This window comes from Wyeomyia smithii, chromosome 3 (genome assembly GCF_029784165.1).
Source record: "Wyeomyia smithii strain HCP4-BCI-WySm-NY-G18 chromosome 3, ASM2978416v1, whole genome shotgun sequence".
Taxonomy (NCBI): Eukaryota; Metazoa; Arthropoda; class Insecta; order Diptera; family Culicidae; genus Wyeomyia; species Wyeomyia smithii.
The window spans coordinates 259,449,429-259,473,176 of NC_073696.1; the positions used below are offsets into that span (position 1 = coordinate 259,449,429).

A 23,748-nucleotide genomic window follows, 5' to 3' on the forward strand; every position below is an offset into this window, starting at 1 on the left:
GGGTTTTCATGACCTTCAGCCAGATTAACCACAACAACTTCATGATTTTTCTCTAAGCACTGTTAAAGAATCCATTTATATCTGAATTCCGCGCGCGAGGCTCAAACTTATGTAGTCACTTTCTATTATTTTTAAAAGCTACAACAATATAAAGGAAAAAATCAATCATCACCACCATGACGAACACAGTAGTTTTTGTTAATTCATTACATAATAAAAAATATCTAATATAAAATTTGAATAAAATTTTACAACACAATCAGATCCCTTCGTAAAAACTTCGTCAGTTACATGCTTCAATAAAACAATAAATAAATAGATAGATTCCAAAATAAATAGTTCATCCAAAATAAATCCGTTGTTTAAACTTCGTCAGATAAACTCTCGTAATTTTATAAAAGTTTTAATTTTCGTTCTGTACAACAGAAACTTTCACGTGTGAAATACATTGTCTCTTGAACTCCGCAAGCGTTGGTGCACGTTTAACATGTCTTGGCATCGAATTGAAAAAAATTATACCTTTTTATAATGAATTCTGTGAAGCTCTGGTTAAAAAAAAAGGTGTTCTTATTTCATCCGCGTTTCTAGTGTTATATCTATGAAAATTACTTCCTCTTTCAATTCGTTCACACAAATATTGAGGTAGCAAACCATCAATTTTTTTAAAAATGAACACCATAGACAAATAAACAATTCGTTGCTTCACGGATAACCATTGCAAAGCGTCCAACATAAAAGCAGAGGAAGTTAATCTATCACAATTTAAAATCAAACGCATTATTCTATTCTGCAAACGCTGTAACCTCAATAATTGTGTGTTATTGGCCAAAAACAAAAAGGTAGGGCAAAAATACATTTTGCTAGTACTAAGTTCAACGCGGTTTCACACGAATAGCCTTCCCGGTAGCCAGATTGTTCCGGAATTAATAACGAGTTACTATTTAAATATTCTAACAGCTGACCTTTAACAACAAGTTCTAATATCTTTTCTAACGTGTGTAACATGTTGATGGGACGAAACTCTTCGGCTTTAATCGTTCCAGCAACCTTTTGAATCGGAACAGCCAACTATTTTTTCCACACTTTAGGCACGTGCCCAGTTAACAATGATTCATTAATAAGGTGCAGCAGAGTGTGACCAATAACATTGAAGCAATCTTGAATGGCCCTAGCATTTACATTGTCCACTCCAGCCGTTTTACCTAATGAAAAACAAATATTTTTAAGGTCATCCATTGTGATTGGGTGAAAACCATCAAATCTACTATTAACGTTAGTCGGCTGTTTTATTTCATCCGGTTCATCGACCAGTTCAATTGATTGATTGATCTATTCTATAAACACTATTGATGAAATAATCATTGAACTTACTAGCAATTACTTGTTCTGTTTGTTCTTATGTGCCATCAAAAGTTTGGACCGCGGTTTATTATTACTAGGTTTTAATAAAGATTTCAAAATTTTCCATAACTCTTTGCTGTTGTATTGATGCTGAATAATCTTCCTCTGTATATATTCACAACGCGTCTTTTTTAACGTGTGTGAATACTTATTACGCGCGATCGTGTACTCCTTCCAATGATCCTGCCTGTTAGACCTACAAAACTTTTTGTACAATTTATCCCTCTTGCGTTTTAGACGTAAAAGATCAAATCTGTACCAGCTGTTCGAGTTTTTCGGAGAAACTAATTTGTGTTCAACTAATTGATTCGTACACGTTTTCAAGATGTTTGTAAGAACAGCTGCCGAATCATCTAAATTACAGCCCGCGATTGGAAAACCCAAGCTTCTTTCAACAAGATTCGAAACAGTCTGTTTCGAATATTTTCTCCAGCATTTCAATTTTATTAAATCATTGTTATCATTCATTCTATCTAATACATTAATCATTAATGTCTCATGATCGGTTATTTTCATATCGGAATTCGTAACTGAAAGAATAGAATCAAAATTGGAATAAACATGATCAATCAAAGTTCTACTTCGCTGGGAAATGCGCGTATATTCGTCAACACTTTGTTTTGAATTGAAAGATTCAACTAAGCGCTTCAAATGATTCGAATTTGCATCATCTCGCCAGTTAATATTGAAATCACCAGCCAATATGTTCAATTTACTAAAATCAAGAAATTCCTCAAGCCAGTTTCCAATATTTCAAGGAAACGCTGGTCACTGGTATTAGGAGAATGATATAAAACACCAAAATTGCCCAACTTCATGCCACGAATTACTGTAATGCCCAAAAACCAGTTGCCATCCTTAGCTTCGTTTCGGCAAAGCTCGAACTGAACCGATTCTTTGACATAAATAGTAGAGATGGTCAGGTACGGGTATTTTTACCCGAAACCCGTACCCGACCCGTACCCGACGGGTTCGGGTCGGGTTTCGGGTAACGTCAAAACATATTTTACGGGTTCGGGTCGGGTACGGGTAATCAAAAAACCAAGGCTTCGGGTTCGGGTCGGGTTCGGGTCGGGTACGGGTTTGAAAAATTCTCTATTGGTCGGGTACGGGTCGGGTACGGGTAATTCAATTTTCGTGCATTATGAGAATTTAATTTTTATCATTTCAAGCCTGGGTGTTTTCTTAATGTCGATAATCGGTATGATCGGAGAAAAAATCGCACATCCTCACTCAACGCGAGATCGCCCATCATGCACCGCTTGATGACATCATGCTATCGCTTTCTAATGTTAGATTGAATAGTTCTTCCTGCAGCGGTTTTGATTCAAATGGAATTTTTGTCGGGATTTTTTCATAACTGTCAGGAAAACCGCGGAGCATTGCAGTGGGGCGACTTAATACAAATGCTGAATACAAATGCTGAAAAAAGTCTCGGTAAAAACGACAAAAATATGATATTTACCTAATTTTGGGGTGCTGAACACGAATCTCTATACAACTTTTTATTTGGGGACGTTCACAAAGCACGTGACTTAATTTCTCTTAATTTTTAGCACTTTTCCCCTCACTTTTTTATTAAACAGAATTATATGATCTTTAATCACAAGCAACGCCACAGGGCGTCCTCTTTACAAAAACAGATTACTTAGTTTTTGCACAACTCCTGAAATCCAAACCAAATTTCGCGAAAAAAAATTGTTTTTATAAAAATTAAAACAATATTATATATTATAATAGGTAATAAAAACTAACTACAAATCAACTTTTTCTTCGAGGCCAAAAAAAAAACAAGCTATCATTGAAGCTGCAGAGCGTTTCAAAGTAATGATTTTTTTTTTTTAATATGTCAAAAAAACGTCTGTATGCCGAGCTTTGAAAAGTTATAAAAAATCAAATTTTATGATATTACACCCAAATTTTGGACTTAAGCACTTAAATGTTATATCAATAATGGAAAAATATTATGAAACAGCTGACATTTAATCATTTGTTTTGATGACCAGCGCTTTCCCACTGTGCATTGAGATGTTTAGTACGAAACAAATATATGAGATTTGACAGCGATAGCATAGTCTTGGTTTGTACTGTGACCAAGGATGCCGCATGTGCAGAAATATCTGTTTTTTTTACCGATTTTTAAAATTTATCGATGACACCGAATCTATACTCAAAATTACAGGTTTTTGGCTATTGTAGTGAATCATCAAATTTTTCTCAAGTTATAAACTATATTAATTTTGACCTTTCAAAATTCGTTTGACCCTTTAATGAGTTTATAAAACTCGTCGTTTATTTTATACTTTACCAGACATGCACTTTTCATATTGGACCGATTCCTTATAGTGTACCACCCGCCTGAAACTCTGGGTTCATTATCATTCCTTCACACGCACACTCGGTTCTAGCCTAACTCCGGCCATTATCTCGAGAAACCACATATGACAATCAGTGCATAAAATGTGCGAGGTACCCAGGCATTTTGAAATAAAAAAATTAAAAACAAAAATCCAGGACGGGTCGGGTACCGGCAATTTCGGCGTTTTTTTCTATCGGGTACGGGTCGGGTACGGGTAGTTGGAATATATATTTTTCGGTTTCGGGTCGGGTACGGGTATTTTAAACAAACCGGACTTCGGGTTCGGGTCGGGTACGGGTTTGAAAATTTTCGTTGAGTCGGGTACGGGTCGGGTACGGGTAACAAATTTCCCATACCCGACCATCTCTAATAAATAGCAACACCGCCAGTTTGTCTAGAGTGTGATAAGCAAGCAGCAACGTTATATCCCGGAATACTATATTGATCAAATGCGTCAATATCGGCAATATGTGTGTCTGATAAGAACACTAAAAGTGGACGTTTATCTTCAACAACCTGACGTAATGCAACGTAGTTTGTTGTCAACCCTGCAATATTAAAATACAGAAAATCAATGTGATTCACACTTTTCTTGGAACTTGTTTGCTATTTATTGAAACGCAAGCTGCTTTTCTTTTGATTAAAAAGTCTTTTATAAATCACGCACTCTGAACTGAATGCGGCATGGTTGACGTCCAAGTTCATTTTACGCTCTCTATTCATTTTATCGCGTTTATCGCGGGAAGTACTAAGCATCGATCAAACTCTACATTTACTTGCTTACAGGGCCGGATTTACGATTGTGGGGGCCCCAAAATTAAACAAAACTGTTTTTTATCGTACAAGTTAAAAGCATTTATTTGCTATTGAAAAATTACCAAAAATTTGTTAGAATTTTTTCTTAAGTCCTATTTAGAGTTCCAAGCGAAGTGAAAATCTCATACAAAATGATCATTTTTTTTACGCTCGTGAAAAATGCAACCTGCAAAAATTTCACTTCGCTAGGAACTGTAGACAAATTCGATCAAGCGAAATCGTTGTGCGATCGCGAAAGGTTGTGGATCTCATCTTTTTCTTGTGTTCACTTTTTTCACGCATGCAAACGCTAGTGAAAAAAGCAGCAGCAAGCAAAAACTTGCGTGCGTTTATATTCTGTCAGTTGCAGCCAATTTTCACTTCGCTCGGAGTGTAAACTCGTGAATTTCGCTTCACTTAAACTGTAAATTGCAGACTGGTGAAATACCTGCGTGTTCCACAAACGGGTTTTCACGACAGATTTCGCAAGCGAAAATTTAAGCTTTTTACTTGTCAAATTTTTCACTTCGCTTGGAAACTATGCTTTACGAGTTTTTTTGCAGAAAACTTATTAATTAAATAATCAACATAACTTCTTCAGTATACTCGTATTAGAAACTTAATAATGCTAAGTTTGACTGCCTTTTATTCTTCACAGTCGCACGCAACCTATTTTTAATATGTTTCATCTTCAAACTTTTTTCTTGATACCTGAAAAAAAACTACCGCAATTTGAAAAAAATGCGATCCACAGGCAAAAATTTGCACACAATTTGAGAAAGACTGCACAAATATAAGACGACTCTGACAATAATGGAAACTAGGAAAAAACTACACATATCTGCAGGTCAATTAAAGTTGCACACGAGCTCAGAAAATCTGCATTTTGCAAAGCACATCTGGTATCCCTGATTCGGACCAGTGAGCAAAAGCAATGCATTAAAAAACTTGTGGGTTATTTTCTTTATCTGCTTTACCACCCATGCGCGCTAAAGCCCTAGAGTTAAAGTTTGGCCGACTGTCATTGAAAAGTTCCAATCAAACAGTCAACAGTTTTTTCATCATAGTTTTAACATTGCTGATGTTCGATTGGAACGAGTTTTGACACTTCGATTATCGCTTTTAATGACAGTCGGCCAAACTTTAGCTCTAGGCGTTTAATGCGGGCTGGTTCGATTCAAATGGTGTGTTAATGTGTGTCATTCCAAGAGAATCCAAGGTGAAGTTTTATGGATGTAGTTGCAATATTGGCGCTCGCGAAAAAATAACACTTAAGGAAAGTGTAAAGATTGTAATGGTCTGTTCGAATTTTCTTACTGTAAATCGAACTTTTGATTAAATCTCTTTTTTAAAGAGAAAAAATCTTTTTGTCGATTTGTGGGGGCCCGGGGCCCGGGCCCCCTGGGCCCCCCCATAAATCCGGCTCTGCTTGCTTAGCAGCTAATAAGCTATTATACGCTTCTAAATCAACTTCTATTACCGCGCTATACTTGTTATAAGTGAAGCGTGGATTTTCAAAAATATTTACTACTTTTATATTATTTATTGTGATGCCTTCATTTTGACTCGTTAAATAGTCAATAAAAACATCAGGAGAAAGATTCTCGCTCATGCCCACTATTTTCAATCTTGGCACCGATGTGAGTACAACAGCGCTGTAACTTTCACCCAGATTACTTTCAATGCCATTTTTCACATTTTCAACATTTTCGCCAACAGCGCATTCTACAATAATGGAACCATCTTTACCGTTCCTAAAATTACTAACTTTGTGTGTTTTTGGATCTAAGTTAGTTTTCAAAAACTTCCGAGTTTCCTCGCAAGCTTGTTTGGACTCTTTAGGTTTAATCACAGTAACCGGACGAGTCTTAGGTTTGGCCGGTTTAAAACCATTATAATTATTACTATTACTATTAATTTGACTTGTACTCGTTTTTTTTTTTTTACTTTTACTGTGTCTTTTAACGACTTTCGCAAATGTTGCGTCGTCATCAAAAACATCATTTTGATCGTTGTTATCATATTCAATTTTACGCTTTTTGCCGATTTGGTCCGATTCAGAAGGAACCGGCCCATTCCGCGCGCGAGCATCGTTCATCGCAGCTATATTCTGACGCGTATTTCATTCCAAAACCGAGTTATTCAATTTTTCAAATTGCTCACAAAATAATTTTTCAAGAGACTCATTAACATTTAATCTCAACTGTTCAACACCGACACTCAACGCGCTGTTTATCTGGGCCGATATTTGGTCTCGCATTGCAATGACCGAATCAGTGAGAGAAGATATTTTCTTCATCTCTTCTTCGATACGCTTGACGTCCGAAACCAAATGCTGCCCACCACAACACTGGTTTGATAAACATTCATCACACTTGAAGCAAAGATTAACGTTATCTGTTATAATCTTTGCCGTTGCCTTGGTGAGTCCAGTGCACTTGTAGTGAAACAAACGTGCACAGTTGAAGCCCACACATTTCAACGGCAAATCCGATAGGACAATTGCCGTTCCACAGCCAGAACAAATCATCGCACACAAAACACGTTAACACGGGACGCTATACCAACAGACATGCAGGGAAACAAGAGATAGGCAAAAAAAATGATCACCACCGCAGCTAATTCGCTGGGGGGATTTTATTTTAAACAAACTTTAATGCGAACAAGCTGCTGAAGCAACTGTTCTTGTACTTAGCCTTGTGTAGATTCACTACCGAAACACGTTAGAATATATCTACCGTGAATCACTTCACTATTTCACACGTAAAATAACGATTAAATATCACCACAAAATAACACGAACTACTCTGTTTGCCATCAAAGAGAGTGGATGGTATCACATTTTAACGTCAATCCAATTTCCTTTTTGATTTACGACACATTTTTGATTAAAGTATAATGCGTCTCCAGTAAAATCAAACTAATGAAATTGTAATTTTCATTTTTAAAAGGTCCTTACTTCAGTTTATTTTCGAATCAGTGAACAATGAATCAAATAATAAACAGTTTATGCGGCACAACCAATCGATTGCACAGCAATATATGCCAAGTTGATAAATTACCTGCCTTCGCTTGTGAAATACCACCGACGAAGACCCAAGCTAACGTACGCCCTCACTAATCGATCTGACCAAAACGAGACGCATCTCCGCAAACTCGCAAAACATTCGAACCTCCCTCGAAGCCGTACTCAACAGCGCTCTAAACATCCGATCGCAATCAATCAATTTTTATGTAAATCAATTTATAACATCACTCACTACAATCGTCCCACGGGCAAATCCACTTACCTATAAATATTAAAATATAAACGAGCAGTTTTTCTTTAAAGTAGCACTCTCACTCACCGCTTAACTAAATGTTGCTACATGAAAAAAGAGAGTAAAGTGGGAAAATTCAATTATCCGCACAATTATCTCTTGCATGGCCTTTTTAGCTCGGCCGCTTTGTTCCAACGCTGACTGATGATTAATCGCTCCTCCGGCGTGTAAAACAATCTTGATCCAATTGAACAGCTACCAGCGAGTGCCGTTCGTTGGACAGTAAGTTCGTGGTGTGAAGTGAACATTTCCCCATATGTATCTTCTGTTTTCTGCATGGTAGCCGTCATAATTCATTTCCTAATCGAACCAAGATCAAAATTGCCCCTAGTATGAACGACGGTCGGAACCGTTAATGCACTTTTTTTGTCTCTCTCTCTCTCTCTCGAACTCGAGCTCTCTATCGAAATCTGTCGATCGATTGATCCATAAATTTCCCGTAAGCCTTCGGGGTCACGTGCTGTAACGGTCGACATTCACTTGGACTTGTGCCGCGCTTGCCGCATTCAAGTTCGTCGCTTTCACGTTGATGTCTCTTGTGTGAAAAATATAAGCCCAAGACTTGTTTGTTCTACAACGACGGGTGCTGTAATATATTCAAATCCTAATGTAACCTTAGCATTCTCAGCGTGATAAATTCTTCTAGTGAGCTAATCATTTCTACTTTTGTTCATTCTAATTGCAACACAGGTTTCCAGCATTTACGCCGACGCCAGCATTGGAAATTCAATTAAGATAGCAGTCGTGCATATCCTGTACCTCCACCAGAACCTCGCGGCACACAGTGCGCTCGATCTCAATGGCAGCAAAGGTAAGAAACGACTCCGGCCCGATCAGTAATGTAGGATTTATACTTGCAGCACGCCACTACTAGCAGGGTCCTAATTATTTATTGTTATCTCGAACGAAATTTGTAATGTCGGTCGGTTTTTTATGATACCAAACAAGTGGAACTAGGCGATCACTGCTGTTACTCAAACTTAATTGTACAGTGCTTCCCTAGGGGTCGTATTCCCGGTCGTAGTGAATCGCTTTGGCTTAAAAACATTAAAAAAAAAACTATGTTTTTAAAATTTACTCACACACTGCTAATTAGAACTGCTTCCAGCCCATCACAAAAGCTCGTTAGACCAGGCATAAGTTTTATGAGGCGGTATACCTTTTGTTAACCTTCGGTTACCCAGAGGTACATCAATGAACTTCACCCGTGGCCATTATCAAGTTTGCCTCTTGTTCGGTCCTACCCAGTGCAAACTATTCGTAATAATTGAAATTTTATTGCTCTCTTACCACCGTAAAAAAGATTACTATCTCAACTAGCACTATTTACTTCCAGCACGGTAGCGAACTGTTGGCCAGCTAGACAACAGCGAACAACAGAGTAAATTCCATATCGAACAGCTTGCTACCGGTGTGGGGCAGCAGCAGCAGAAAAAACACGGCTTCGCGTGGTTGATTTATCTAAATGGTTGTGCCTCGTGTCGCCTGCGTCTCTCTATACTTGCGGCCGTTACAAGCCCGAGCTGTTCTTCTAGTGCGGCATTTCATCTGCTGCTGTATGGACCAACGGTTCGGATAAACCGAAGAATTATTGACTGAATTAGTTTTTGAATTCGATTATGCAGATGCAGACAGCGGGAATTCGTAATTGAATTCCACGGACAACTGCGGCTATTTTAAAACTGTTGGGCACCCCATGACCAGCCACAATCGCGCCCCGGTTGAAGAACAGACGCGATGATTTTTTGTTTGTCTCCACAGGGTGGGATACAATGTATTACGGCCGAAAAATGAGCCTGAGCAAAACTGTTAAATCTGTCAAAGTTTTTTTAACTATCAAAATTGTTGAAACTGCAAAATTATGTGTGAAATATGAAAAATATCAAAACTAAGATATGTTTAAAATATGAAACATGTCCAAACTGGTAAAAATATCCATATGCCAAAAATGTCCAAAATGCCAAAATTGTCAAAAATAAATATATTTGGTTGATAATAAACAATATCAAAACGAAAATGTTGAAATCTACAGAAAAAAGCTTGGAAATGAGACGAATATGACTCTATCGTCGTTTTCGCTCAAGCTACACAACTCATGGTCTGTTCAAATTGCGAATAAACCTGAATCCTCACAATCCGTGATGAAATAATGATTTGGTGCATATTTCTGGGAGAAAACAGACACATGATTAGACTATATCAGTTCTACGAAGCGAGTCGCTCGTTGTTTTTGTCTCTCCATCAGGGTTGATATTTGTTGACACTCTTGAGTGAAAGTGAAAAAAAGCATCCATAAACGTTATTTTTTTACAATCCTTTCAGAGTTCTCCTTTCCCGCTTTTTGCATGGAAGTGAACTGTCAAAACACCTCATTATATTTCATGCGATGAAAGCAAGACAACAAAATCAGTTTATCACTTAACGAAGATTGTCAATGCATCGGTCAGTGTCAGTGAAAAAGTGTTTCGGTGAGGTTTATTTTGATTGAGTGGACTGTTTGTTTTTCTTTTTCGCTTTGAAGTGAAGAACATTTGGTTGGATTTGTCGTCAAATTTTATTCCGTAACCGTGAACGATGCGCGCGATCTATTTCATCTGAGTATAAGAGCACGTTACTATGACGAAAATCTAGTGTATCTGAAAGAGTGCTGCGATCATTGGAAGTGAAAATTGAAAACGATTGGCTGTAGTTTTCGAAGAATTTTGCTGGGGAAAATGACTTTTATCAGCACTGCTCTCCATACACCCGTAGTTAAGAAAAGAAAGGATAGTAACGGGAGATTATGATGTTGAGTGCTGACTGAGTGGCAGCGGAGCGAGAGAAGGAGAGTGTACACTGTCATTTGCTATCTTTTTTCAACAAAACAGGCATGATCATCAACCAAATAAATAAGAATAGATCAGGGTTGTTTATTGTTTATGTTTATTGAATGTTTATTGAGTTGTACTCATCGAGAACTACGTGTTCTGATGTACACTCACGAAGAAAGTGTACCAACCAACACCGATACTTATTTACTCGCATACTGACGCCGATGTCAATGCATCTTAGGCTTGGTTTGAATTGTATCCAAAATCGCTACAAATGATTTTTTCCATCACTGGTCAAGAGTGTCAAAAATAACAAAAATTGTCAAAAAATCATTTAAATATCGAGAATTACAAAATTGGCACAGATGTCAAAAATGTTGAGAATGTTAAAAATGTTTGAAATGACAAAAATGGGTCAGAATTCGTGAAACGGATCACTAAAAATCGCGATGTCTAATTTTTTCAAATAAGTATCATAAACTTCAAGAGTTTCACACTTGCATCGAATTTGATGAAATTTTCACAGCAGACGCATCCCAAGTTGTAGTTTACGAAAAAAAATTTTTGGAGAAAAAAATATTTTTTTCAATAGTAACTAATTAAAACAGTATGTTGAAAGTCTATGTTCTGGGGCACTGAAAAATCTGAAAAAAATCACAAGTATTTTTGACGAAATGTCGAAACTACCCTGAAAATTTCGTGTTGGTTATTTTTTGATCAAAAGATATAGGCTTTCAAAGCTGGTGCCGAACGCATTTTCAAGCGAGAAGCGAGTGAGCAGTACTACTATTGACAATCCCAGTTTCAATTATATGCAAAAATTCTGTAAGGTTTGTAAAATTAGTTTAACAGAAATGGTTTTTAGCCGCAAAACAGTCAAACTATGCTTAGTCTGTTACCCAACTTAATGATGAAGACAGTATACTTTATGCCCGCAACAACTCGCAAGCCTACCTACACATTTTACTAAAAAAATAATGCAAAATTTAGTTAGGGGACAACCGTACAGAACGCATCAGCAGGGTAAGATCGCCCCTGTTATTACTTCTAGACATTATGGTGCACTTTTCGGTATGAGAACTGAAGAAAACTGGGTTTAGGAGCGTTTCTCGCTTGAAAATGCGTTGCGGCACCAACTTTGAAGGCCCATATCTTTTGATCAAAAAATAACACCACCGCGAAATTTTCAGGGTAGTTTCGAAATTTTGTCAGAATTGCTTGTGATTTTTTTCAGATTTTTCAGTGCCCCAGAACCTAGATTTTCAACATATTGTTTTAAATAGTTACTATTGAAAAAATATTTTTTTCTCGAAAAAAATATTTTCGTAAACTACAACTTGGGATGCATCTGCTGTGAAAATTTCATCAAATTCGATGCAATACTTTTAAAGCTATGTCTGTTTAAAAACAATTTTGACCTAAATTTCAAATGACAATAACTACTTGAAAACTTACTTAAATTCAATAAAAATTGGAAAATCAACTTCCCGAGTGAAACTCTTGAAGTTTTTAATACTTATTTGAGAAAAAAAGACATCGCGATTTTTAGTGATCCGTTTCACGAATTCTGATCCAAATGTCAAATAAGCCAAAAATGTTAAAAATGACAAATAAGACATATACAGTCCAACCTGTTTTTGTGCGAAGGATAGGGACCGCACAAAATAAATCGCATAAAAAAATCTTCTCAATCTTCACGTGTAGCTACAAAACAATGTTTCCACAACATTATTGAAAAAAAAACGTTTTTTATGTGGTGGGTAGGAACCGCATAAAAAAAAATTCAGTTAAAAATAACTCGTAAGTTGATGATTCTGATTTGGAATACTGATTTGGAACAATTTTAAAACATCTGATTGATAAACGTAACTTTTTTGAACATATTATTAATCTTTTCAACCGCTATCCTTCGTAGACTAGCAATACATGACTATTCCTTCGTAAAACTGACTCAAATAGTAATTTTTTGACGCAACACTAATGTAATGCGTTAAAATTCATTCCAAGGATCGGAAAAACTAAATGGCTGGAAATCTTGTCGTATGTGGTTCTTTTTCATATAAAGCTTGTTTATTTTGATAGATAAAACATAATATTTTTTTGCAAAAACATGCATTTTAAGAAGGCAGATAACTTTTTTTTAAAAATTCGGAAAATATGGTAAAAAATTAGAAAGAAAATTGGGATTTTTAGTGCCTTTTGAAAGAAAATTCTTATGGTTCGTAAAATGTAAGAGATTTACTGAAGACACTATGCGTCTATCACAGTCAAATGAAGAAGAAAATTTTCTATCTAACTTTTAGGTGAACTGATCACCCATTTTTCTATATCGAAAGATGCGTTGTTTAATGGCTTAAAAAATATATGGATATACTTTATGGCTCGAATCACTATTCAATTAATCGAACGAAAACTCCAAAATAAAACACTGTGCAATGATTGAATTTTCAATGAAAACTATATCCAGAATGATGTTATTCTAAACAGAGCTGTGCAAAAGTACTAAAATATTGAATCTAAATAAAAAATCAGTTCATACTAACATTTTTTTTATGAAATGTTATATGATGATAAAAACGGATGAAAAAGGGGGCCGATAAAATCGGGGGCAGATAAAATCGGGTACTAATATAATCGGGAGATTACTGTATGACAAAAACATTAAAAAAGTGAAAAATGTTTATTTCTAAATGTTGCATTTTACACATTTTCAAAACATGCCACTTGGACACGACCATCACGGATTTGGCTCAAAGCTGGGGTAATTATTCATCTAGGTTCAATATGAAAAAATCCCAATTTTGGTGTCGATTGAAACACCCCCCGCTCAGTGGGACCCCCCTCTTTGTTACAAAGTCAGGCAATTTTTGTTCACAATTCCGTTTTTCTTTTTCTTACAATTCATAGATGTAGGACGTCCGCAGAATACTGATAGATGATTTTTGAAGCATATAAACCAAGAAATCCAGAAAAAATATAAGTTTTGACCGGAAGTGTTGCCAGATAAATTATTTTTGTATTTGAAAACTAAATTTACATTTTTCGGCAAATGCAGCCATTTTGATTTTGAATTTGATGATTTCATCATGTTCCTTGGAAAATTTCACGTAAGAAACAACTATCATCCCGAGGTAATATGAGCCAATCTCGAGATATAACATTTTTACGAAAATAGTTGTAAATTTCGTAATTAATTTATTTTATAGTTTATAGCCGTAAGCCACTCGAAAAATAGTGATGAGTGAATTTTGAAGAAAATAAACCAAGGAATCCAGAAAAAATATTATTTTTGACCGGAAGTGTTGCCATATAGATTATTTTTCTATTTTAAAACTAAATTTGCATTTTTCGGCAAATGTAGCTGAGTTTATTTTAAATTTGAAGGTTTCATCGTGTTTCTCAGAAAATTTTACGTAAGAAACACTTGTCACCCCGTGGTAATATGAGCCAATCTCGAGATATAGCATTTTTACGAAAAACTAATTACGAAATTTAAAACCATTTTTGTAAAAATGCTATATCTCGAGATTGGCTCATATTACCACGGGGTGATAAGTATTTCTTATGTAAAATTTTCCAAGAAACACGATTAAACCTTCAAATTTCATATAAACTCAGCTACATTTGCCGAAAAATGCAAATTTAGTTTTAAAATAAAAAAATAAAATATCTGGCAACACTTCCGGTCAAAAATAATGTTTTTCTGGATTCCTTGGTTTATTGTCTTCAAAATTCACTCATCAATATTTTTTGGTGTCTTACGGCTATAAACTATAAAATAAATTAATTACGAAATTTACAACTATTTTCGTAAAAATGTTATATCTCGAGATTGGCTCATATTACCTCGGGATGATAGTTGTTTCTTACGTGAAATTTTCCAAGGAACACGATGAAATTATCAAATTTAAAATAAAAATGGCTGCATTTGCCGAAAATAGTAAATTTAGTTTTCAAATTCAAAAATAATCTATCAAGCAACACTCCCAGTCAAATATAATATTTTTTTTGATTCCTTGGTTTATTTTCTTTAAAAATCATCTATCAGTATTCCGCAGACGTCCTTCATCTATGAATTGTAAGAAAAAGAAAAACAGAATTTTGAACAAAAATAGCCTGACTTTGTCACTAAGAGGGGGGTCCCACAGAGCGGGGGGTATTCCAATCGACACCAAAATTGGGATTTTTTCATAGTGAACCCAGATGAATAATTCCCCCAGCTTTGAGCCAAATCCGTGATGGTCGTGTCCAAGTTTATTCTTTTTAAGATGACAAAAACAACACAAACGGCCAAAATGTGAAATGTGTAGAAAATATCAAATATTTTATTAGCTGCTCAACGAACTTTTCGTTTTCTTTTTCTTTTAATAAAAATGCAATTCAATTTAGAACAAAAAGCAATTTTTTGGAAATGGCTATGTGGGTAACTCCTTAAACTAAAGCAAGCTGTTCCTGCGTTTGGCAATTCATCCAACTTTGCTTCTTCGAAAGTTTTTAGCTTTATATCACGCGGATTGTCGCCAACATCGAAATTACCGTCTTTGAAGCTCGGCACGATGTTCCACGTAGAGTAACATTTCCGTAACCTGGTTTGACGTAGAACCATATCGTGTCAGCCTACTACTGTACATCAAAGTCTTTGTAAAAACACATATGCGTAAAAGTAACCGCGTAAATTCTGAAATCGCGTCAGTGCTATTTTCGCTTCAAGCTGAAAATCAAGAAAAAATATAAAAAGGTTAGGCCTAATCAGTGAATATTCAGTAATTGGTAATTGTAAACTTATCTGACACTCTAAAAAACGATTTGAAAATGATGCTTTGCCTTATTTTTGCAACGCAGCATTCTGTGCTGAACAGATCCTGACAAAGTCATTTTCTATTGACAATTATCAGGTTATAGTGGAGCTTTGACCCGGCGCTTTCAATTGAAAATCTTTTGTATCATTTTAGAGCACTTTGTGAGTCACATGACACCCAGTTGAAAGCTCTTGCTGTGATTCTGACAACTAAAGGGCTTGAAATTGATACGAACGCTTTTCAATTGAAAGCGGAGATTATCACCATCACTCTCACGTGACGATTCTCAATTGAAAATGACAATGAGCGCTGACGGAGACAGAAGGCTTTCATACAGTACTTCACGCATATATATGGAGGAAATATTGATCGGAACTTGCGTAACTAATTTATTGGATGCCATTGCCGTTCTAACTACGGCTTGCGGTTCTAGAAAACTACCATCAAACGACGCGATGCGGTGCTAATTTCAATTGAGACGCTGAAAAAAAGGAAAGAGTCTCTCTCTCCGTCACTCTCTCCGTCGATTGAAATAGTCATTAGTTTCATTTGAAATGATCCGAAAGAAGAAAGAGGGAAAGAGAGAAAGAAGTGATTCGTTGACAGTAGCCGAAAGGAATCAAGTGAAAATAAAACTGTTCGAATCGAAATGACAGCGCGAGTATATCAGTTTCGTTGTTTCGTTTCGAAAATGTAGAGCCCTGGTGCCGAATCCTGGCAATAAAAATCTGCAGCCGTCTAATTTTCTTAAATTTGAAAACAGTTTTGTACCAGAAAAAGAAACACCAGGAAGCAAATATTTTCACGAAATAAAGCAATAGACAGAAACTCACCTATTCCTGACAACAGACTTCAACTGGCATTGTTTCAGTTTGTTTTTGAACACCGGTACTGCATAGTGAAATCGAATAACTCGTGGACTTGCCGATATTTCGAAATTCTCGGTACATTTCGTCCGTATTTCATCCTCCGAAACTCCAATCCCAACGGGTCTCGCCGGCGTAAGAGAATTGATGGCACATCAGTATTTAATTGGTTTAGTATTATATGTGCGTCAACAACACCTAGCAACAATTTTCCCGCGAATATTTCTCTGATGGAGTCACGCCTTCTGCAAATTGTTTCCATTCCAAGAAGTCTGCACCGATTCCGTTATTCCACAGAAGCAGTCTGAGGCCTAATCTCGTAAAATTCTTCTGGACAGTTTCGAACCGAGTAATCCAAAGATCTGTATAAGGACTCCATACTACACATGCACTCTCAAGGGATGATCGTACAAGCGAATAGTAAAGTGATCGCAAGCTCTGTTGTTCGGTGGATTCTTTCGAAGTCCGCATGATGAATCTCAGATTGCGATTTACTTTTGCAATTACTTTTGAGTAATGATCGCGAAAAGTGAGACTTGCGTCCAGGCAGGATGACCCCCATATCCTTTACTGAATCTACACGCTCAAGGCGAGTGCCACAAATTTGGTAATTCCATATGATTGGTACAGTTTTACGGGTGAAAGCTAGAATACAACATTTTTGAGCACTGAAAGTCATGCGGTTACTCAAGCACCAATTTTGAAAGAGATTGATCATCCGCTGAAGTTCCTTGCAGTCTTCAATGTTTCGTATGACTTAAAAAAAATTTCAAGACGTCAGTATACACTAAACTAACTCCACACGAGAGCAAGCGTGATATGTCGTTGAAAAATATCGAAAATAGTGGTGGACCAACGATACAACCTCGGGGAACGCCAAATCTGTTTGTAAAATAATCGGATTTCGCCGCAGCAAGTGTAACGCGAAGGCAACGATCAACCAGGTATGATTTTAGTGATATTAAATATACATTTTGTATTGGGAGTTCTCATATAAGTATACTGTTTCAATGCTTTGGTTCGACAACGTTTCAAAGTTCGCAAGAAAGTAGGCTTCGAAGACTATACCGAAAGGTGGTGGTGAAATAACTCGTTGAGAATACTGACGAACAACTCAGCAGCGCATTGATTAACACAAGGTCTAGGATGCGATCCCAGCAGTTTTTGATGTTCATGTCAAGTACGGCAAATCCATAAAGAAGGCAGCAGCTAGTTTGAGAAAAGTTAAAGCAATTGGGATCAGCATACAAGAATCCTGAAGAAGTGATTGATCACATCAGGCCAGGCTGATCATATCCTTCCAAAACAAGATGGGAGTCACAGGATTGCAGGTAGTTGTTGATATCTTGTGCAGAATTCCAGGAAGTCGTGGTAGAGTCCGCCCATGCACAATGTTCAAACATTTCAAATCTTGTGGGGCTAAGCGAGATTTCTTTTATATAACCATCAAAAAATACAAGGAGATATTCTCCGTAGAATATACGATTGGCCACGATCTTCTAAGGCACCGTAAGTCGTTGAAGTTGTGTTGTGGGCGTATCCGGCGAGTAAAGCAACTTTTTTTTCGAAAACTCGCCATTGATCTAAAGATATCTGTTGGATCTGTTACAAAATTTTGGCAACTACCCTAAGACGTAAGGCCTTCAAGAAGCGTAGACTTCACTGCGTTTCCCAGTCCTCTTAGTAAAAAGAGGTTTCAGAGAGCGAAAATGTTACTTTCACGGCACGCTGGTCGCAAGTTAATTTTTTTCTGTTGAGAAACTGTTGGTCCTGAGGCAGCCACACAATACACAAAATGATCGATTGTGGGCAACAGCAAGATACAATATTTCTAAGTCCTAAAAGAGTGATACTCGATTTCAGAGTACAGCCTTAGTGATAGTTTGGGGGGAAAGTTTAGCGATAAGCACCAAGTCTTCAGAAATCAGCTTATACTGTTATCTTGTTTCAAAGCGGACAATTGTAGGGACAATTTGTCGGATTTTCTGAATAAATGAATGAAATGAATAACCACCAAGTTCCCCAGATCTGAACCCAATGAACTTTTTTGTTTGGTCCTACATGATGTCGAAGCTTTCTGATTACAAGACCTTAAACTTTTAACAGTTCCTTATTCATTTTTCGCATGCTCGTAACATTACATGCATTACCCACTTTACTAAACATAAAAATGTAGTAATTAGACAAGTGATCAACAGGTGGAAGCATCACTAAAATGAACACTTGAATAGCGCAGTAGAGATGGTCGGGTTCGGGTTTGAATGTTTTCGTAAGTTTCGGGTACGGGTCGGTTCCGGGTTTGGTGGGAGAAAAAAATTCGGGTTCGGGTTTGAAAGTGACGGGTTTGGGTTTAAAAATCCGAAACCCGACTATATTAAATAAGCATATTTATAAGATAATGATGTCTAATTTCACGCAACTGTAAAAATCATTAACATTTTAATACCATTCGAGGCTCAAAGCTTCGGGGCTGTCTCAAATTGGTTTAAGAAATCGACCTCCAAAAAAAAATCCCGGGTTCGGATCGGGCTCGAATTTCACAGTTTCGAGTTCGGGTCGGGTTCGGGTTTCCCAAAAATAAAATTTTTGGGTTCGGGTCGGGTTCGGGTTTCAACCGAAAAAAAAATTCGGGTACGGGTCGGGTACGGGTTTGAAAAAAGCCAAGCCCAGTCATCTCTATAGCCAGAGGTAGAGGACCAAGACGTTAGAAGGAACCACTTCGTCAGCACAGCGGATGAGGGAGACATACCGCTCCCCCACGATTAGTTAAGCTGAGGATGCTATCAAGCAGCTCAAGAGCAACAAATCAGCTGAAAAGATCCCGATCCACCAAAAGTGTTGCGAATACCAACCACTTCGTCGATTTTAGGGCTGCTTACGACACTCGACCGTTAAGAGCTATGAAAAGTTATGACACGTGAAGCAGAAGGTAGGATTGAAGGTGCATAGGCAGTAGCGTTTGAATTCGTGTACCTCGGCTCGGATCATTGGTAATATCAAACAACTTTAGCAGAGAAATCCGCAGACGTGTTGTTGCTGGGAGCCGTGCCTACTACGGACTCCAGAAGACGTTGCGGTCTGGCCAACTTCACCCCCGTACCAAGTGCACCATGTACAAGACGCTCAAAAGACCGGAAGTCCTTTACGGGCATGAGACATGGACAATGCTCGAAGTGGATTTGCAAGCACTAACCGTTATCGAAAGACGTGTCCTTGGGCGGAGTATGTGAGAACGGCGTGTAGAGGCGAAAATCTCTAAAGCTAAAAGGGTACAATGGACGGGACATGTTGTAAAAGTGCAGGACAATCTCGCGAAAATGGTATTCGTCTCGAATCCGGCTGGTACAAACCGGAGATAACGAGCTCGGTGGTTGGACCGAGTGGAGGAAGATCTCGGACATGTAGGACGATCAATAAACGGAAGACAAGCTGCTACGGACCGAGTGCGTTGGCGTAACATTGTAACGCAGGTGAAATCCTAAGTGGAAGACGAGAGATGAAACTGTTCGTAAAGCTTATCGAAAAATATCTTCTTTTAAAAGGCCGCAATAAGGTCTGCAGAGCAGAAAAAATTGCTTCTTTCATCCATCAAACGAATGCCACAAGGCGATTTCTTCTGATAAAATCAATATAAAGATCTTAACAATCACTTTGCAGTATGCTATTAATCTGCAACCAGTTATTCCAGTTTGATTGCAACATTAAATTTTGCGATGCCAACGATCTTCACCTATTATAGCTTCGCTCCAGTGTATTTTATTGCCGTTTTACTATTATTAAAATCAATAAGATTTCTATCATTTATGACTGCAATTAATCTGTTTTAGAACTGCGCGTAGCTAAAGATAACAGATTAAAAAATCTTTTGACTCACTTGTAATTTCAGAGCAATAATGCTTCTAACGTTCCTTTACATTCCAATTTTTATAGACTGTTCGAACATTAGTTTTTTTTTTCTATCCAGATAAAATTCAAAGCTTGAGTACGTGATTCATTCATCAGAAAATTAATTTATCACATTACTTATGTAGAACAACGACACATGTCGTAAGCATTGTTAAGCGCCAAAGAATGAGCACGCTGTGAATTGCACGCATCACATCACCCGAAGAGTGAACGCAATAAAACCCAACCACAAACTAGCGCTCGTTTACACTAATTTGTCTAGCTACTAGGCGAAATTAATTGACTAATTGCGCTCGGTCTAGACTTAAACAGTAAAGTCGTCCGCCCGTCCACCATGAGCCTCTATTCGCGTTTTTCGATCACCACAGAGTACAACGAAACGCATTTACAAAATACCACAGAGTAAATCTGACCACTTGGAATGCACACGGGTCGAATCAGCGCGCACAGCTGTTGAAAGAACGTGGCGAACAGTTCAAAACGGCGCGAAACGTTGTGTAGTTTACTGTTATCAACTTGCAATCAATGCAGGGTCATGAAGGGTGAAGAATATATTACTTAATTTGATACAAAAGTACAGGTACAGAATTTTATGCAAATTTGCAGAAAAACCGGTCTGTACGTCATTTTCAAATTGCAGTCCGCTTTTCGGACGCCTAAAAATACGTCCTGCAGCTTGGCGCTGTGCTTGTTCCGGCGTGTCCCTAGCCACACTCCGCATAGTCGAACCGGTTGTCATATGTTGAACACAGCAAGATTTAATAACGCTTCAACAAAATCAATGACCAACAACGCTTGCAGCGACATTCATCAGGCGAGGGGCAGTAGTTGGCGGGTGTCGTTACTGCTGCTGTGTGAATTTATAACCGCGAGGAAATACGCGACAAGCGCAGAATAATAATAGAAGCTCAGAGCGGGGACCACTCTGATGGTCATAAATCATAGACCGTTACATGCGTAAGGCACACCAATTGGAATTTGTAGAGGGATTAATCAGATAAACGAAAATATTTAACTCACATGACATAAATCAAACCGTTGGAATGCCGTTTGACTTATTAACTACTTTGGTCCACTAATGAGTAATAAAAATTTTACTCGTTCTTTTTTTCAGGCGTTTCCGCTTCCGAGATGCTGCAGGCGTTCTGTCGGATCAAGCAGGCTTCCAACTTTCACCACGACACGGCCTTCCTGCTGACGCGGGAGCAAATCTGCCGGCACCAGATGAAGTGCGACACCCTCGGGCTGGCCGAGCTCGGAACCATGTGCAAGCGGTCCTCGTGTGCGATCGTGCAGGATAATGGCCTGTCGGCGGCGTTCACGATCGCCCACGAGCTTGGTCATGTGTGAGTATTATCATTTGTTTATAAATATTTTTTTTTACAAGAAGTATTTTCTACTTCATCATGAAAGGCAATCATTTCTATATCCGATTTAAAAATCACCAGAAATCATCAAAAGGGAAGTAAATTTTTTCCTCAAATCACGTTGTAGACATGTACGCTACAGTGTTCTAAGTTATACGACATCGAAGTGGAATAATTTTAAAAGTTGTTTACTTTTGAAAAACAATCTGCCACAACACTTTGCTGGGCAAAACCTCCAGCCGTTGGGTCTTGCTGTGGAACGGGTAGTAAATTTAATCAAAACGACCGATAAAATTATCATGAAAATAGAGCAAACTTCGAGCGGGTTGAAATGGCAAAACGATCATCATGTCAAATTATCGACTGTAATCGATACACGCTACGAAAGATGATGATGACAACGCCTAGCCGCCCTGGCAACAGCGCCGCACGCCGTCACGGCTGATTAGCGGGTTCCGTTGTCGAACCGACATGCCGGCGGATTGACGGCGTTGCGCTGGTGGTATCGCCATGGCTCCACTGTGAGCGCAATTATCATCGTTCGACTCTCCGGATCGATCGGGTTACCTTGCTTCGAAAGTGTGGTGGACGAGTATTTTGTGTTTGGTTGATCGACACTGACGGCCGACGAAAAGTTGCTGTAGCTAAGGCCAAACTCCGGCAATGTGGCGACAGACATATGTCTGGTATCTTCGTGCCCATCAATCGCTGAATGCAGGTCAAATTCGAATGGCTCGGCACCGTCGAGAAATACCTGGTTGGTTGGAACTGTTTTGAATAGAATCATCATGTCTTCTGCGCTCTGTGGATTGCGCAAATGCTTAGATTTGGCTGTATTTGGCGTAGTAATAACATATTTGGTAAAATGTCAAACATTAAGAAAAAAGGCGGATCCCAAAGATGATATTGAATAGAACTTCAAATCCAAATATTGATTAATAATTGTACATCGACAAGGTAAAGTATCACTTTGTCACAATCGTAATCCAACTGCGAAATTTCTTCCACACCTTTGTATGAAAATTGCAAAATTATTATCTTGTGTTGTGAGTTACGCCCAGTGATCGACTAGGCGTTACTAGTTCTGAAGACTGCTGCAACAGTGTCGCAATTATTGTTTCATTTCTTCGAACTCCTATACCGTGCAGTCAGTTCAGTGCAATTCCGATTGCATATTCTGGTGGCGCTTCCAGTAATTAGTAGCAATCAGTTGGACTCAGCTCGCCATCAGCTAATGACGCTACTCAATTGACGCCGCTGGTATCGTACGGGACATAGCATGACCACTCGAGCAGTCGTTTGTCAATCCCTCCGGGATGACGAAGGGGCTACCGTTCGTATCAAGAAGCACACGGCTAGCTACTGTATGACACAGGCGCAGACAGGCAAAACGCGCCGTTGATTGTTATTTATTGGAGCAACCGCGCAGGGGGATGACCAGTGGTGAGAGCCACGCAGAACAATCAAGCTATTAAAATTGCGCACCCGCCTTACACGCGGACGCACGTCTGTTGGTTGTCTGCGCCTAGTTGAAGCGAGCGAGATGGATCAATCAATTCTATGGCTACGATATGACACATCAGCTTTGAATTGTTTCCTCATCTTTATGTCGGGCACGTTTTGAGTGTTAACCCTTGAGGGGATGTACAAACGTAGTTTCTTTTCATTAGTAAACATTGTACTTAAGTACTAAAAGGGTTAATCCAATGCCGTTTGTGTCTATTACTAACCCGTGCTTAAGCTCGAGCATCATTATCATTATAGAGGCAATAAACTTTATTATCTCTTATAATATATCACCGTTTTTTTTTTTTTTTTTTTTTTGGTGAATCATAAGGGAAGTTATATCACGGCTCTTGCTTTTTTTAGTGTCAGAAACTGATCATAGCTTTTATAGTCATCCCTTTGTCGTAAGACCAGCAGTAAATATTTGTATATTTCACAATAATTTTACAATCTCAATCAATAACATTCGATACTGGAAATTCTTTCCCGATAAGCATTTTTATTGCTTGTTTACTACTGCTTCTACGCTTCCGTGGGAACTCAACTGTCTACTTTTGACGGTATTCAAATCGGTAGCTAGTATCTAGAAAGAATTTCAGATTTATTGTACCGTAGATAA

The 23,748-nt window shown here is 38.0% G+C and overlaps 1 protein-coding gene across 4 annotated transcripts in view; it reads left to right on the forward strand.

Annotated features, from left to right (window-relative positions):
• The window catches only part of LOC129727642 (A disintegrin and metalloproteinase with thrombospondin motifs 20), a 477,347-nt gene that overhangs the window by 397,388 nt on the left and 56,211 nt on the right, over positions 1-23,748 (forward strand). For all 4 annotated transcript variants that reach the window (XM_055685645.1, XM_055685647.1, XM_055685648.1 and 1 more), the window contains exons 8-9: positions 8,566-8,686; positions 21,371-21,602. In XM_055685645.1, the coding sequence (XP_055541620.1) occupies positions 8,566-8,686; positions 21,371-21,602 (353 nt within the window). The remainder of the gene's footprint in view (positions 1-8,565; positions 8,687-21,370; positions 21,603-23,748) is intronic.